The sequence below is a fragment of the Paralichthys olivaceus genome, chromosome 21 (genome assembly GCF_024713975.1).
Source record: "Paralichthys olivaceus isolate ysfri-2021 chromosome 21, ASM2471397v2, whole genome shotgun sequence".
NCBI classification, from domain to species: Eukaryota; Metazoa; Chordata; class Actinopteri; order Pleuronectiformes; family Paralichthyidae; genus Paralichthys; species Paralichthys olivaceus.
In genome coordinates this window covers 4,932,408-4,948,111 of record NC_091113.1, presented here as the reverse complement: position 1 = coordinate 4,948,111, position 15,704 = coordinate 4,932,408, and the positions used below count along the sequence as shown (strand labels likewise).

Genomic DNA, 15,704 nt, shown 5'->3' with positions numbered 1-15,704 from the left:
TACTTTCGTGAGTCTCTCCTCTCCTCTCTCTTTGTCCCTCCATCTCTTGCTCTTCCTCTGCTGTTGTGTAGCCCCAGGCGATACTGTGATGTGTCCTCCCTCTGTCCCGCCCTCCCTCTCCCTCTCTCTCTGTCCCTGTCACCTTCAATTGCTCTGTGAAACTAGACACACTGCCTGGGGCGGGGAGGCAGGGTGGGAGGAAGAGATGAAGGGTGGGAGGGAGGGAGGGAGAAGAGGAAGAGAGAGGAAAACGGGAGACAGACAAACAGCTTTAAAGACAGACATGAGGAATACAATTTTGGTGTCATTAAAAACAGGACAACCACAGCCCAGATGTGTGGCACACTCTGAAAAAACAAACAAGTTATGTTAATGTCACATCCAGACAAAATATATAACAGTTAAATAATGTATCACTGGAAACAATAAACACACATGATTACTGTGCACATACACACATCTACCCATTTTATAGGAGTGTTCTGACCTGGATGTTTTTCCTAACAGCAGGATGTTATTCACTGTCTATGTGCTATGATCCAGTTATCTCTCCTCCAGTTTAGACTTGTTAAACTGGTTTGTATTTGTATTACAAAAGGAGCAAGGAAAATGGGAGTGCTCCTTAAACCCTGAGTTTACGATGACACCATAACAATCATGTCCCAAAGAGGGGAATCTAATTCATGCAAGGCCTATAATAGTTATTGAGATATTACAAGTGATGCAAAATTAGCAGAGTATTTACTTCCAAGAAGAATGTGAAAAGAGCTTACTGCATCTTATAATGATTAACCCTGGTCACACTTGTGGTCTTTTTTAAGCCATAAATTGCTTCTATATATTGAGTGTAAGTATGACGTGGAAAGTAACAGAAAGATAAATTATATTATTAAACTAAACTAAATATTCACATATAAGAGGCTACTTTTTTAATCCCAAACACCTAAAACATGCTGGCCTTTACCTTTACCTTTACCTAAAAATTTGATAAAGCTTTTAAATGTATCTAAAAAATGTGTACAAATACATAAATAAACAAATAGATAAGCATATTCAATTATATCATTAAAATGTAAAAAAACTGTTTGTAACTATAACTCACATGAAGTATAACTCAAATAAAATATTCTGTGTACACTACAGTACAGTAAAACTACCATATCGATACTATTTAAAAGGACATTATTCATAATTTTACTGAAGTCAAAGTATAGTCAGTAAATGTGGGCAAGCGTCAAAATCAGGGCCCATTATGCAGATGTTAATTCAACATATTATAGTATATTACTATTAATGATGCATATCATATCATGAACAAAGAAGCAAATTCTGTTAAATTAAAACACTTACCTCAGATTTCATCTAAATTGTTGCTTCCGGTACAAATGAACAACAACATGTTCAGTTTAAATCTGAAAAAGTGAAAATAAGAAATAAACTCCACAGGAAGAACTTCAGCTGGGCGGAATCTGATTGGTCCGCGGCAACATTCCCTCGACGCCATTGGCTCAGGTGGGTTTGGGGGAGGCGGGGCAGGAGCTGTGTTTGGGCGGCGCTGCTCTCGCAGGTAGTCAGCTGACCGGCGGCTGGGAGGAATCCGGGAGGGAAACCTGGACCCGTTAGAGGATCGATTCCGCGGCCATGGATCTGACGAATTCAACGAAACAACTTAGTTAAGAAACAGAAGAAACTTACCTCGACGCTTGTTAGGTTTCTGTAGCTGGAAACAAGAAGAAGATTGAAGAAGAAGAAGAAGAAGAAACGTTTCAGAAACTTCAGATTTGTTTTCTTCTGCTTCGCTTTAAAAAAAAAAAAAAACGAGTCGTGACGTGTTTTGTGCCGTGAAACTTTCCAAAATGTCGCCGGATTCGCGGTTTCTGGTCATGTTCTGGTTCAGCACAGGTGAGTGTCTCCTCCACCCCCCCAACCCCCCACCTGTTCCTCCTTTGTCTGCTGTCTTGTTCCCCCTCCCCTCCCCAGGTTAGCTCTCTAAGCTAACTGAATCTGCTGTGTAATGTCCACCGTGCCTCCATGTGAGGGATTCAAGAATGTCCTTTACGTTTTCTACGCAGGGGTTCTGGCCTCTTACGCTCAAGAGTGTGGCCGACCACCGCTACTGGAGAACAGGATCGTGGGGGGCATGGACGCCGAGGATGGGGCTTGGCCCTGGCAGGTGGATGTGCAGGTGCATCTCCAGTCTGCTGTTGTGTATCTGTGTGATGTTCACCACCTTGAATGTGTTGATGCTGTCTCTGACCCTCTTTGTTGATATCTCATGTTATTGATATCGACAGCAGTCTGAGGTTAAACACCTCATCAGACATAATTATCACTCTCATTGTTTTTATTACAACAACCTGATGGTTCAAAACTCTTCCTGGTCTGTCTCTCTCTTCTCTCCCGCTCTGTTCCACCCTTTTCTCTGCTTATCCAAACAGGCAGATGATGGCCGCCCACACTGAGTCTGGTGTTATTCCAGTTAATGGAAGAGTTTTTTCTCTCTGATGGGTTTCTCTATCATTTTTAACGTCTTGACCTTAAAGTCCCTTGAGATAATGCATATTATGATTTGGTGCTGCACAAATTGAGTTGAATTCTCACTATTCTCCAATTCTCACTGGAACATGAGGTCAAGAAATACAACAACGTAACTATTTACATATCCGTCAATATGATAATGATCATGATAAATGTCACATTACAAGATCGTGTGTTTAAAAAAATACAAAAAACAGTGCCACAGACCAAAATAAGTGCGAGGTAATCAAGTAGATGACGTACAGAAAACTAGATAGATAGATACTAAATTGAGTATTTCAGCGTCTGCTCTAAAGCATAACTGCGGAGAATAGCTTTGTAAAGCAAGTGACACTAGGGATGGATGATCTGGCTAAAAATTACATACTATTATTTCACAACATCATTTCACTTTAAAAACGGAAGTTTAAAGACTTATTTTTGCTCCAGATAAACAGCAAAACATTTTAGAAATCTGAGGTAGATCAAATTCTGGGTTTTTGTGTTGGGTAGATGCATTGATGTGTTCCATTGAGAGATGCCAGCAGATCCAGCCATCGTCATTATGTTTATTGATATTGTCTTATTGCCCAGCTCTAGTATCACTTCCGCCTGTGGGTAGTTCTCTGAGTGGGTTAGTTGGGGTTTTGTTGATGAGTACAAACTTGCTGAGAGAGGGTTTTGCCTGTGATGCTAAGGTGACTCACTCCCTCTTTCCCCTCGGCTTCCAGAAAGACAAAGACGGTCATATCTGCGGAGGCTCCATCATCACGGAGAGCTGGATCCTATCAGCCGCTCATTGTTTCCCCAAGTAAGAGAAGTTACACACAGGCTGTCTGCTTCTTTATCGAACTGTCTGAATCACTTTGTTTGAATCCTGGCAGGGGCAACTGCAGAAAGCCCCCCAGGAAAGTCTACTTATTCAAGTAGATTATTTGAAATGTGCATAATCAGGAAACTGACTTCATCATGTTTGACTCCTAATTGATCCAGTTTTAATAATTAGTTTCTCCACATATAATATTCAGCAGTAAGATTATGCACATACTCATTGAATGTGAGGAATCAAAGCTTTTCTATTTATCATTTACAGGTGATTCATTAAATCTTTAGCTGGTGAATATCTGAGGACCAAACATTGTCAACTAATATGTCACTCAGTAGAGCGTATACCTCTGCCAAGGCCCAACAATTCAATTCACCCTTAAAGTCACACCACATCGCACAAACTCATAGATATTGGTCTCCTAAAAATGCCTGTTCCTGATCCATTATTTCTTGAGAAATTCACAAAAATCTCCAAATCTCGCAATGTTTTTTAGAAATCAAATCCACTTCCATCCAAGAAAAACTGGTTCAGTAGTTTTTTGCGTAATCCTGCTAATAAACAGAGAAACAGCAATTGGTGGAAGAAGAAAGTGAATGCTGGTGTACAGGATTTGCAATTGAAGCCATTTTACCAGGAATATTACAAACATCAAGATTCCTCTTTATATCCGATCTAGTAGGTTCTATTCAGTGTTCCTCCTCTTCTTCTCCTTTCAGTCCTTTGGATGTGAGCTCCTACATCATCTATGCTGGCCGGTACCAGCTGGATGGCTATAACCAGCACGAGTCATCGCATCGCGTTCGACAGGTGGTGATCCCATCCGGTTACAGTGAGCCTAACAACGGAAGAGACGTGGCGCTGGTGCAGCTGAGCAGCCCGGTGACCTGGTCTGATAACATTCGTCCCGTCTGTTTGCCGACATCTAACACGCTGTTCCCGAGTGGCATGGTGTGCTCCGTCACCGGCTGGGGGAACATCAGGGACGGTGGTAGGACATACTGAATTCTTTACATTATTTTATCAAGGAATGTGCAGACGACTTTAATTCAGTGCCCAAATAGCTGTTTTGTGAATCTGGAAAACTGGTGTCAAGGGCGTAAGTTTGGGTTGAATATTGGGGGATTTAAGTCATTTATCTGTATATAGCTTAAAATGAGCCGTTGCTGTGCTTGCACCAGCTCTACACCCACTTCTGGGTACATGGTACTGATCATCATATGCTCATTACATTTAATATTTAGTGTAAAATCCTTTAAAGCCTCTGACCCACACACATCAGCAGACTATGTATCTTGTTGTGGGGTCTCTCTGCCTTCAGTGTGGTCTTCACCAGGTGGAATGCTGCTCAGTCAGGCTGAGATCAGGTGACTCGGCCAATCAAGACATTCCAGCTCTTAACCCTGGAAATCTCTTTGCTGTGTTTTGAGGACAGTTGTCCTGCTGAATGACAAAATTTTAGTGTTGATGCATTTGACCTCAGCATTCGTCCTGTGGCTTCTGTCAGCGGTCAGTGTGCCAGTGACATTGACACCCTGGTTATTTCTACACAAAGACAAGTTCTAACCCTTTATAATTAAACCTGTGAACACGCCCATTGAACCTTGATAGTAGAATAAAGCGTGCCTGTCACCTGTTCCTGCTGCAGACATTTAAGAGGCTTGTACTCCCTCTGTTGTTCATTCTCCATCTGGCCTCGTGTTCCCCTCAGTCCCTCTGTCAGGAGTCAAGACTCTGCAGGAAGTGCAGGTGCCAATCATCTCCCAGCGTTTATGTCAGACCATGTACCAGACGAACCCATCGGATCAGGTGGACATCCTGTCTGACATGATCTGTGCTGGATACCAGGAGGGTGGCAAGGACTCCTGCCAGGTACTGTTGGATCAGCTGTTCGTGCTGTTTACGTTCACAAAGGCATGTTTAGATGAACAAAAACAAGAACCTGCTTTGACAGTAACTTGGATTGTTGCTTTTCTGCAGCCATTCACCGTCCAGTGTGTAAAGACATTCCTTTTGAGAACTTGATACCTCCCAGTGGCGAAGGTTGAATGTGTATGTTTGTATTTACAGGGTGACTCAGGAGGGCCTCTTGTGTGCCAGATGATAAATGGGACATGGGTGCAGGCCGGGGTGGTCAGCTTCGGACTGGGCTGTGCCGACCGAAATCAGCCGGGTGTGTACGCCAGACTGACCAGCTACTCCAGTTTCATCAGCAACACGATACCAGAGATCAGGCTGTACGGCCGAGCGGATCAGAACTGGTGCGGGAGGGCTGCCATCGTGGTCAGCTGCCTGTCCACTCTACTGATCCTGCTGCAGAAATAAATCCACTTGAAAACTGGATTTCTGGGAGGAAGAATGTAAACCAGGTCAAAAAAGTAGGGTTATCATAAATATATAACTTATGTCCAAAGTGATCCTGAATAGTTCAACTAAAAAAAACTATGACATGCACATGGAGCCATATTGAACATTAAGTGTACTAAAGAAAAAATTGTAATGAAACTGCATTATCTTTGAGTCAAAGTAGCTTTGATAGGTTTGTATTTTAAATCAGAAAAATTAGCTAAATAAATTATGTCTTCTATATTTGAAATAAATTGTTCATTTGATCATTCTTGGTGCTCTTTTAGCCTCTAACTTGTATGACCATATATATCATCTGTTTTCCCTTCGATTATGTATTTGGGGAAAAAAGAATGAAATTTTCTGTGAACAACCCTTTTGAATAATTTCTTGATTGTAATGAAAGCAGTTTTTAAATGGTCTGAAGTTCATTAAATATTCAGAAACAAAAGACAGACAATGACACAGTTTTCTTTATTATAAAGAACGGACAGCATCAGCGTCATATTGGTAAAAAATAGCTTGGTAGTGCCGATTAAAAAATAAAAAAAACTAGTGCTTAAATTAATTTGATAAGTCTTCATTTAAGGTTTTCATGCTAAAAAAGAAAATATAACTTCTACACAAATCCAAGTCTTGTCTTTCCAGTTTTCAGGAAATGAAAAGTCAGGCGTCAGGGGGAATGGTATCAGAGAGGATCATGGGAGAGCCGAGCTGCAACTCCTGCTGCAGTGATTCCAGATCAGCCGGAGTCATGCGGTGCACCTCGCTCCAATCAGATAAGAGGGAGGCCGAGAGGGGAGCCGAGTCATAGCTGATGGAGGAGAAGAATGCAGGAAGCATTAGGAGCGGCCCTTCTTTTGATTCAAAAAAATATATTTGTGTAGAACCGAATGCAAACAGTGAAAGTAAATCATCAACTATATGTCCGTCGCAGACTTAGGTGAAATTTAAACTGGCCTTAAATAACAATAGGTTTTTCAGTGTTTGGTCAAAGCTCATGAATGCACTTTTTTCACTGGCTGGTTTGAGACATTTAGAAACGATTCACAGTGCAGCTTGACACTGGTGTCGTTCATATGAGAAAAGAAGTTGACGCTGCATTAAACCTCACCTGTCCCGATCACAGTGTTGCAGGTCTGTAAGAGACTGGTTGAGGAGGTCGTCCAAGTCGAAGCCCACGCCGTACCCAGCGCCGCTACCTTTAGGGGTGACTGAGAACACCGGGGGTAAAATGTCCTCCACCTGACAGGAAAGGAAGAATATATTGGGTCAGAAGAACTTTGTTTCCCTGAGATCAGTTCAATGCAAGAGAACATTGTTGACATTTAAGGCTTCTATAAATAAATCTATGTAAAAGAAAATGTTTTATACAGGTCTGTTTATACATACTACATGAATTGTCTCAGGTAAAAATGCTACCTCAGAAAACAAGAATATATCACAAACCTGGGACTTTGACAGTTGCAGTGTTACTGTGTGGATGTCGGGGGTGATGGAGGGCCCCTGTTGTCCTGTATCTGTGAATCCTAAGCTGGGATGAGGGTGTGACGGGACCCCTAAAGCCCCACAGAGAGGGTTTGTCGGCTGTGGCCCTGATTTCTCTCCTGTGGTGGGACACAGCTTCTCCATCGGCCCAACTCTTGTAGTCGGGTGGGAGTTGAGGTTATTTTGGCCTCGGATATCCACATTCCCATTTGTCTCTCTGCTGGTTAGAGTCGGAGCCTTAGTCAAAAAACTCTCCAGTGGGAGCAGCTGCGACTGAGGTTGCGGGTCGGGTTGGGTTTGTGGTTGGAGCTGCGGCTGAAGAAAGCCTGAAGGAAGTGTTTGCTGTTTCCTGCTTTGTTGTGGTTGTTGAGGTGGCCTTGTCTCTAATTGCTGCCGGCTCCAATTCCCCAAACAGTTGAAATCACTTTGTCCGTTGCCCTCGTTGTGGGGTTTGAGCGTGTTGTTTTTAACAAAGCTGCTATTGACAGTCACTATATCTATCCCTCCACTTACAGCAACTACTATATCTGCGGGGGGTTTCCTCTGGCTCATGGGTAAAAGTAATGATGTTTGCTGGCTGCTGGGTGGTTGGAACAAACTTGGCTGGTTGTGTTTAACTTGAGAGATTAACTGTTTGTGAAGCTGAATCTTCCTCAGTTCCTTGTCAGTTTTATTGCTCAGAGCCCCTTGAGTGCTATCATTGATCCCTATGCCCTGGTGTGAGTTACAGTCCTTTTCAACAATCCTTTCATTGCGACTGTCCATCATCTTCGTCCACCGCTGCAAAAGGCTTTTGTCGTTGTCACTCAGCAGAACCCCGCCCAGCGAGTCCCCCTGTTTTCCCTCTCTTCTCTCCTTTTCCTTCATTTTCCTCTCCCTCTCTCTGGCTCGTTCCTGCCTCTTCCTTCTCTTCTCCTCTCGTTCTCGTTGACGCTCTTGGGCTGTGACAGGCCGACGAGACTCCGGAACAGATGACAGGGAGGACAATATACCTCCTCCACTAGCATCCATGCCCAGCGCAGACATACCTCCATCTGCGATGAAGACATCACATTAAGTGTAAGAATGACATTTCAACGGTGTACATATTAAAAAAAGAAATACATGTAGGACAGTACACTCACCTCTGCATTTGTTTCTGAGAGCTGATTTTAATAAAGCTGCTTTAAGTGCAGCTTTAGTATCCTCTGAAATGGCTCCTTCTTTTCTGGTTCCCTCTCCTGCACCAGGAGGAGGCCTGGTGTTCTTTGACAGTGACTGTGAAAGGGACTGAGACAGTGACTGGGCTTGTGCCACTGAGAGGGAAAGGGAAGGCACAGTGGTGGGTAGGGGTGTCATGGTCTGTGCTGGCGTTGCAGGAACACTGGTGGGAACCTGGGTCATGGACTGGCTCTGGGTGGGTTGAGTCAGGGGGGCTTGACTGCTGGTTAGCTGCTCCTGAACCTCATTGTCTCTCATTGCTTCTGAGGAGGCATCCTGACTAGACACTGGTGTTGTTAAATCTATAGTCTCTGGCTGACTGCAGTCTGAGTTGGCACTGGGCATGTCCACATCAACTGGGCCACTTTCATTTTTAGAGAGCAGGGGCAAATTATGGGCCACACGAGGTGGAGTAACTTCTAGGAGTGATGTGGGCTTATTAAAGGTTTGCATGTCATTTGTAAATGTAAAGTTCCCTTTTGCTGGTGTGTGGTCTTGTTGTTGATGAGATTCCACTTCTCTCATTTGCTGTTGTTGTATCTGTGCTGCTTGTGAGTGTTGTGCCATGGGAACCAATGCTGATTTGGTGACAGTCGAGGCCTGAGCGTTAGACTGGTTGCTGCTCTGTGCTGCAGCTCCGCCATTCACCCTGACCAGAGGCCTGAACTGCAGTCTCTGACGAGTGATTTGTTTGTTTCTGTGAAAGTCCTGGATCTCCATCAGAATCGCCTCTTTGATCTGTTCCTTGTTCATTGGAAGGTTGTCGAATTCAAAGTCAAAAGCTGGCACACAAATTGGCTCGTCATCTGGATCATGGTACTTGGACAGGTAGGGATGCTCCAGTGCTTGTGTCACACTGATTCGTTCACGAGGGTCAAAGCGCAGCATGGCAGCCAGCAGGTCCAACGCCTCTGCTTCAGCTTGTGGATAGAGTTTAGCCAAAGGCACGGCCAACCTCGTTGGAAGACTCTGAACGTAGGAGCGTACCCTGTCAGCTCTAATAGCACCGATTAAACCCTCCGGAGGAGTGCCTAACACAGACAAAATGAGCTGCAGCTGATGAACGTAGTGCTTCCCAGGAAAAAGCTGCTTACGCCCCAACATTTCTGCAAAGATGCAGCCCACTGACCACAAGTCGATGGCCAAAGTATAGTGATTCAGAGAAAGCAGGAGTTCAGGAGCACGATACCATCGGGTTGCCACGTATTCAGTCATGAAGGAATGAGACTCCTCAGGGTGTGAACTGAGACCCCTCGCCATGCCGAAGTCTCCGATTTTCAGCTCACAGTTCTCGTTCACCAACAGGTTGGAGGGTTTGAGGTCACGGTGGATGACGTTGGCAGAGTGCACATACTTAAGGCCACGGAGTAGCTGGTACAGAAAGTAGCGTGTGTGCTCCGGGGTGAGCGTCTGGGCAGAGTGTATGATCTGGTGCAAGTCGCTCTCCATGAGGTCCAGCACCACGTACCTGCAGACATGGGAAATGGAACAGAGATGAGCTTTTAGACAGGTGGTCGCTCAACAATTGGAAGTGACACATAAACATTCTGATCTGAGGCGTGTGTGTACACAAGGAAAACAAAAAGCACATACACAGACTTGAAGGCAGAGTGAGGGAGGTTCGGCTGCAGGATGTCTTTGATGGCGATAATGTTGTCATGTTTGAAGTGCTTCAGAATCTTGAGCTCTCGCAAAGTGCGTTTGGCATTTGTCACCACTTCAAAAGCATTGGAGATCTTCTTTATCGCCACCTGCTGGCCTGTGAAATGCAAACATGATTCAAGAAAGAAACACATGGACATCGCTGAGCGTTGTAGTAAATTCAAAATGAGATTTGTATTTTTTCTTTGTTAAATCAGCCCTACCACTGTCCCGCCGCCTGGCAGATGAAACGACTCCATAGGCTCCTGTACCGATGGTTTCTATGACATCATACTCCTCCCCGACGTCGAACTTCACATCCAGGGAGTGTGCTTTGAGCAGAGCCAGGTTTTTTGCTGATGTGCTGGTCTCTGCAGTGTCTCCCGTCGCCTCGACTCTGCGCTCGTTCTGGTTTCCTCTGCTTTTTTCGGTGGCCATTCTTTCAGGCGACATTTCAGGTTGACAGTTTTTACTTTCTCCGCCCTCCTCAGTCGACATTTTTCTGTAGAGGATAAAAATGGCAACATGAGAGCTATTCATTTTACAGTTTGACAGTGAGCCACTTCAGATCTACAGTGAGGCCCTCAGGAGCCACTACAGATCTACTGACACCTGAGTCTAACTCCACAGTGAGGCCCTCAGGAGCCACTACAGATCTACTGACACCTGAGTCTAACTCCACAGTGAGGCCCTCAGGAGCCACTAAAGGACACATACAGGATCAGTGGTTACACAGTTGTACAGTAGGTATAACATCCTCACAGTAAACAAAACTTCACAGCAGGTGAATGTTCAGATATTTACAGTTTTTCATATTTATTAGCAGGAGGTGGTGGGACAGGGACGAGCCGGGACCTGACCCGTTAGGCCTGGGTGACAAGTGACCGCAACCTGTGGCTCCCGGTCCAGACACGAGTCTACGACACAGCGGCGGTGAACGGAGAACAACCCCGTGACGAGCTGCCTCCAAGGAGCTGCTACCTTCCATGAAACGGAGGGAAAGCCACTGACTCCATGATACCTCACCCGCTCTATGACGCAGGGGCGTAGGCTGGTTACCTGCAGCTCAGTCCAGGAGCGTTGAACCGGGTCCTTCTCGGTCATGAGCCGAAACGAGACATCCCGGAGACGAGCCTGTGAGTAACCGAGCACGCGTCCCGCATGTGAAGCGACCACAGGACGTGTAAATGTGCCCACGTCCCGTGGAGCAGCTGATTTCTCTTGTTATTGTCCGCCGCCGCCTCAGCGCTGCACTTCCGCGTCGCGTTTGAGTGACGCGCGGCGGACCAACGAGGTGATAGCACCTCCGGGAGACCGTCCAATGGGAGCAGGGGACGTGGTGGGGGGCGGGGCGTCGCGCTGTATAGTAGAGTCTCTGTTTTTCTTTTGGGGGGGGGTTGATGACGCGGTTTTCCAGAAGTTTATTAGTTGAGGAGGAGCCCCAGTTTATTTAAAATGACTTTAACACGTACAGATGTTTGTATGTGTTGTGGATCTACAGTGACATCAGAACAGTGGACAACATTTACTACTTCTACTGCCAGGAATACACAAATAACAGTTCTTATAGAGAATGAAGAATGGGAAGAATAATACAAAGAAAAACAGTTTGGGAGTACATAATATGCATTGCAAGTTTCATTGAGATATTTATATTACTAGGACAATAACCACCACCACCACCACCACTACTACTACAAGATAGATACTCAAATAGGTACAATTTAGATACTTTGCTTACTTTATTGATTAGTAGTAGGACGATAACCACCACTACTACTACTAGTACGACTAATAGGCAAATAAGCACTCTAATGAGTACTATATGTACTTACTCAAATAAGTACAATATAGATACTTTGCTTATTTCATACATTGCTATTTAATCAGTGTAGGACAATAACCAACATTACCTCTCCTACTAATAGACAAGTAACTACTCCAATTTCTGAGTGAGTGAGTTATAGATAAATAGATAAAAGAAAAATAAAAGAAAGTGTGAAAGTTTTTGTCAGATACTTGCAGTTGACAGAAGTAAATACCCCCCTGTTTTTCTACTTGCCTGACATGTATCAAACACCAAAGCAATAAATCTGACTCTGATTAATGAGTTATTTCATCTGCCACTGATCATATACATGGCACAATTGAGTCCCATGTTTTAAATTATTATAATTACCAGTATTTGTAATTATAGATCAGCTGCAGATGCTTAAACAGACACGTTACATTTCCCTGGAGGCCACAGAGGCTGAAGTCCACAGTAAACACACAGTAACCCCCCCACACACACATCTGTACCCAACTGTCCAATGACAAGCAGCTGCTAAAATCCTCCCCACCAATCAGAGGAGAGAATCTGGCCTGCAACACGTCTCCTACAGAGGAGCAGGAAAGAAACCCTGCAGCAGCGAACAGACGCTTCTCCACCTCTTCTCTCAGTCTTCTCTCAGTCTTCTGCAGACTCTTGTGAACATGGCTGCTGAGATGCCGCGGTGGGAGAGAAAACTGCGCGTTTTCTTGTGCGTCTTTGGTTTGGTTCTGTCAGTTTACGCGCTCCACGTCGAGCTGTCCAAAGAGTCAAACCCCGACTACAGAGCGATGTGTGACCTGGGGGAGTCAGTGAGCTGCTCCAAAGTCTTTACCTCCAGGTGAGTTCTTGTGTGATGTGCTGTTTCCTCTCTGTTTTCAGGGTTTCGTACCTGTGGCGCTGTGCAGAAGCAGCAAACCTCGACCCCACCTCTCTCCTGCGTTTGTTCATTCATGCTTCTAACTTTTTCCTGTAAACTGTGACTTGTGAATTTTTCCAGACCCCTTCAATTCAGTGCCACGTGTTACATTCCTCTGGAAATGTTGCACATCAGCTTCTGTTTCACATTGTGAAACAACTGAGTGAACATCCCTTGACTTCTCCTGGCAATAATTATAATCTCTGAATTATATAGTAGAATGCAGCCGAGCTTTCTTTTCACTTTCTTGTCAGTAATGTGTGTGCTTTTGGTTTTTTTGGCAGATGGGGACGTGGTTTTGGTTTGGTCCAGTTCTTTGTGGCCCAGGATAGTCCTCTGAACCAGCCCAACAGTGTGCTCGGCATCATATTTTACACTCTGCAGATGGGCCTTGGTTAGTCTGTCATCGTCTCTGCTGATTATATCCCAGTACTTTTAGGGAATACACTGTTTACATTCCAGCATTTCTATGAACCATGACTGGACATGCTCTTCAGGTTGTTCAAAAAAGTAAAGTAAAATGAAGTAAAGTAAGCAAGTTAGTAAGGGAAGTCAGTAAGTAAGTTAAGTTAGAATAGTAGGTTAGTAAATAAAGTAAGTCAAGTAAAAGATTAAATAATAACTAAAGCAAAGTCATTTCTTGAAGAATGTAAGTTAGTAGATAAAGTAAAGTTAAAGCAATGTAAGTAAATAAGTAAAGTTAGAAAGTGAAGTAAGTAACTAAGTAAAGTCTGTCAGTAAATAAAGTAAAGTTAAAGCTAAGTAAGTCAAGTAAGTAAAGTATAAAATGAATGAAGGTAAGTCGGTGAATAAAGTTAGGAAAGGAAAGTTAGACAGTAAAGTAATAAGTTTAGCAAGTTAACTATGTAAATTGGTTAGTTGTATGAAGGATTCAAACAGTACAAAGCACACGGTGAGACAGAAATCGTTTTTTTAAGGGCTTCAAAAGATACTGCAGAACATAAATCTATAGGAAGAGTATTCCATAATATCGGGGCCAAAAACTATGAAAGCACGGTCACCTGTAGTTTTCAAATGAAACGTGTGACAATCATTAACACCCCTGATCAGAGGAGCCAAGCTGTACGGATGGAGCAGTTCACTTTAGTTCTGGGGCCTGACCATGCAGTGCTCTTTAAGTGAAAAATCTTCAAATCAATTATGAATTTGATGGGCAGCCAGTGTCAGGATGATAAGACGAGTCTGGACGACTTAAAGATGCTCCAGAGATTATTAATTGAGGATGAGAATAAAGGCGTGAATGAGGCTCTGTAGCTTCGCTTGTGACAGAAAGCTCCTGACTCCGGCAGATTTGGTTTAAAAAAAAAAGTGAGATATGAGCACATCATTGTATGTGATTGTTTATCAGTCAAGCTTACAGGGATAGATAGTGTCTCTTTATTGATGGTCTGAAGTCCTGGGTTCTGTCTTCATTACAGGTCTGTCGCTGTCGAGGAAAGCTGCAGTGTTTCTGGTCTTCTCCTCCTGGGTGTCGGTGGCCGGCTCTCTTTATCTGGCGTCCATTCTCGCCTTCGTTCTGGGGGACTTCTGCATGGTCTGCGTGTCGACATACATCGTCAACTTCGCACTGCTCTTCACCAACGTCAAACGAAGGAGAGCGATCGGGGGAATGAAGGAAAAGGCCGGATAGAGCGCGTTACCCCTGAAATTCAACGCCTCTGCTTTTCTGCTGAGGTGAAGCCACACTGGAACTGAAATTCTTATCCACCCCCACAGTATTTTTATTTCTTAAAGAAACAGGACTGGATGTGTGTCTCAGCCCAGCTTGATACTGGATAAAGCAGAAGTCACTTTTGTGAATTTGAATAATGCTTTTTGTCTCATGTGATTTTAGTCCACATAAGCTCTACAAAATTAAAATACATTGATGTACAGTAAATAACCTTTTGGTGAAGCAATACAGAGTCTTACCAGTAGATGGTGCAAAATGTCAAATATAATTTCTGTTCTCTTCAAATAACTAATGGGCAGTTTGTCTTCTTTTTCCCATGATGCTGTGAAGTTCAGCCTCTGTGAAGGAAATCTTGATGGACTCACTCAAAAACTCATGAGTCAAAAGCTTTTTGATCAACCTCCACTTTAAAATGTGAAGAACTCTCTCATTAACTCATTAAATATACCCTGAAAGTATTAAAAGTGAGATTAGCTTGCAGTGATGCTGCTGGGTCCACCTGCCTTATAATGTTTAAAAATATTTACACTATTTCCCAAGTAAACAAATAATTGATCAACTGAGAAACTCAGCAGATTATTCAAAAATCATAATGATCATTAGTTCTGCCTCTACCTAAAATGTAAGTGCATGCTCCCAGAGCGTGTTTCACATCAGCTACAACAGAACGGGTTCAGGCGTTCCCAATTCCACCTGGTCTTCAAGTGTTGACACAGCACTTCAGGAAAAACCAACAAATTCATCATCGTAACAAAACCAAAACGGGTTTAGGCGTTCCCAATTCCACCTGGTCTTCAAGTGTTGACACAGCACTTCAGGAAAAACCGACAAATTCATCATCGTAACAAAACCAAAATGACATTTGTGTCTAACTTTGGCTTCCTCACATGATTATTTACTCTCTCACCAACTCCCCTCATGGAGTTTCTCTCCTCACGGAAGTTTCCCTCAAAATCAAAATGGATTCATAGCAGCAGGTGACTCTCTCTTACTCAGTCGTCCTGTTTAACAGATTTAAATCCTCACGTCATCACTGATTATCGTCTCTGAGATAACGGATTAACCTGCTTTGCTTCTGTGACCATGACGTTTGCATTTTCCCTGAAATAAAGTAGCAGATATGAACTCTTCCTTCACTTGATGTGTATGCAAGTAAAACGTCTCCGCTTAACTTGCCGACTATAAGAGGCTTCAGATTTGTTTATGGTCTTAAGTCAGCTCAAGAGTTAAGTAAATAAGTAAATGTTACATTAAGTAGTTTTAC

The 15,704-nt window shown here is 43.7% G+C and overlaps 3 protein-coding genes across 4 annotated transcripts; 2 read left to right on the top strand and 1 right to left on the bottom strand.

The window, feature by feature from the left end:
- Positions 1-1,525: 1,525 nt before the first annotated feature.
- LOC109641503 (serine protease 33) lies at positions 1,526-5,960 on the top strand. Its single transcript, XM_020105983.2, has 6 exons — positions 1,526-1,902; positions 2,073-2,185; positions 3,249-3,328; positions 4,063-4,334; positions 5,055-5,215; positions 5,414-5,960. The coding sequence occupies exons 1-6, from the start codon at positions 1,857-1,859 to the stop codon at positions 5,666-5,668; spliced, it is 927 nt and encodes a 308-aa protein (XP_019961542.2). The 5' UTR covers positions 1,526-1,856; the 3' UTR covers positions 5,669-5,960.
- A 184-nt stretch (positions 5,961-6,144) lies between these two features.
- Positions 6,145-11,322, bottom strand: mapk7 (mitogen-activated protein kinase 7). 2 transcript variants are annotated; one of them, XM_069518118.1, is made up of 7 exons: positions 11,078-11,322; positions 10,243-10,520; positions 9,971-10,136; positions 8,302-9,845; positions 7,139-8,211; positions 6,804-6,934; positions 6,145-6,503 (listed from the first exon to the last, which is right to left on the bottom strand). In XM_069518118.1, the coding sequence occupies exons 2-7, from the start codon at positions 10,514-10,516 to the stop codon at positions 6,356-6,358; spliced, it is 3,336 nt and encodes a 1,111-aa protein (XP_069374219.1). In that variant the 5' UTR covers positions 10,517-10,520; positions 11,078-11,322; the 3' UTR covers positions 6,145-6,355. The 2 variants fall into 2 exon arrangements, with proteins under 2 accessions (XP_069374219.1, XP_069374218.1); XM_069518117.1 differs by lacking the exon at positions 11,078-11,322 and adding an exon at positions 10,823-11,047.
- A 1,051-nt stretch (positions 11,323-12,373) lies between these two features.
- Positions 12,374-14,728, top strand: vkorc1 (vitamin K epoxide reductase complex, subunit 1). Its single transcript, XM_020111928.2, has 3 exons — positions 12,374-12,669; positions 13,032-13,141; positions 14,187-14,728. The coding sequence occupies exons 1-3, from the start codon at positions 12,494-12,496 to the stop codon at positions 14,396-14,398; spliced, it is 498 nt and encodes a 165-aa protein (XP_019967487.1). The 5' UTR covers positions 12,374-12,493; the 3' UTR covers positions 14,399-14,728.
- Positions 14,729-15,704: the final 976 nt, after the last annotated feature.

What these genes read in the sequence shown, in the direction of transcription:
- LOC109641503 (XM_020105983.2), top strand. Translation starts at nt 1,857, where the DNA reads ATGTCGCCGGATTCGCGGTTTCTGGTCATGTTCTGGTTCAGCACAG. An exon ending in GCCGCTCATTGTTTCCCCAA is followed by an intron (nt 3,329 to 4,062) that starts GTAAGAGAAGTT and finishes TTCTCCTTTCAG; the next exon opens with TCCTTTGGATGTGAGCTCCT. An exon ending in GTGGCAAGGACTCCTGCCAG is followed by an intron (nt 5,216 to 5,413) that starts GTACTGTTGGAT and finishes TTGTATTTACAG; the next exon opens with GGTGACTCAGGAGGGCCTCT.
- vkorc1 (XM_020111928.2), top strand. Translation starts at nt 12,494, where the DNA reads ATGGCTGCTGAGATGCCGCGGTGGGAGAGAAAACTGCGCGTTTTCTTG. An exon ending in TCCAAAGTCTTTACCTCCAG is followed by an intron (nt 12,670 to 13,031) that starts GTGAGTTCTTGT and finishes TTTTTTTGGCAG; the next exon opens with ATGGGGACGTGGTTTTGGTT. An exon ending in CACTCTGCAGATGGGCCTTG is followed by an intron (nt 13,142 to 14,186) that starts GTTAGTCTGTCA and finishes TCTTCATTACAG; the next exon opens with GTCTGTCGCTGTCGAGGAAA.
- mapk7 (XM_069518118.1), bottom strand. Translation starts at nt 10,516, where the DNA reads ATGTCGACTGAGGAGGGCGGAGAAAGTAAAAACTGTCAACCTGAAATG. An exon ending in TGCCAGGCGGCGGGACAGTG is followed by an intron (nt 10,137 to 10,242) that starts GTAGGGCTGATT and finishes TGCATTTCACAG; the next exon opens with GCCAGCAGGTGGCGATAAAG. An exon ending in TGCAACTGTCAAAGTCCCAG is followed by an intron (nt 6,935 to 7,138) that starts GTTTGTGATATA and finishes CTTTCCTGTCAG; the next exon opens with GTGGAGGACATTTTACCCCC.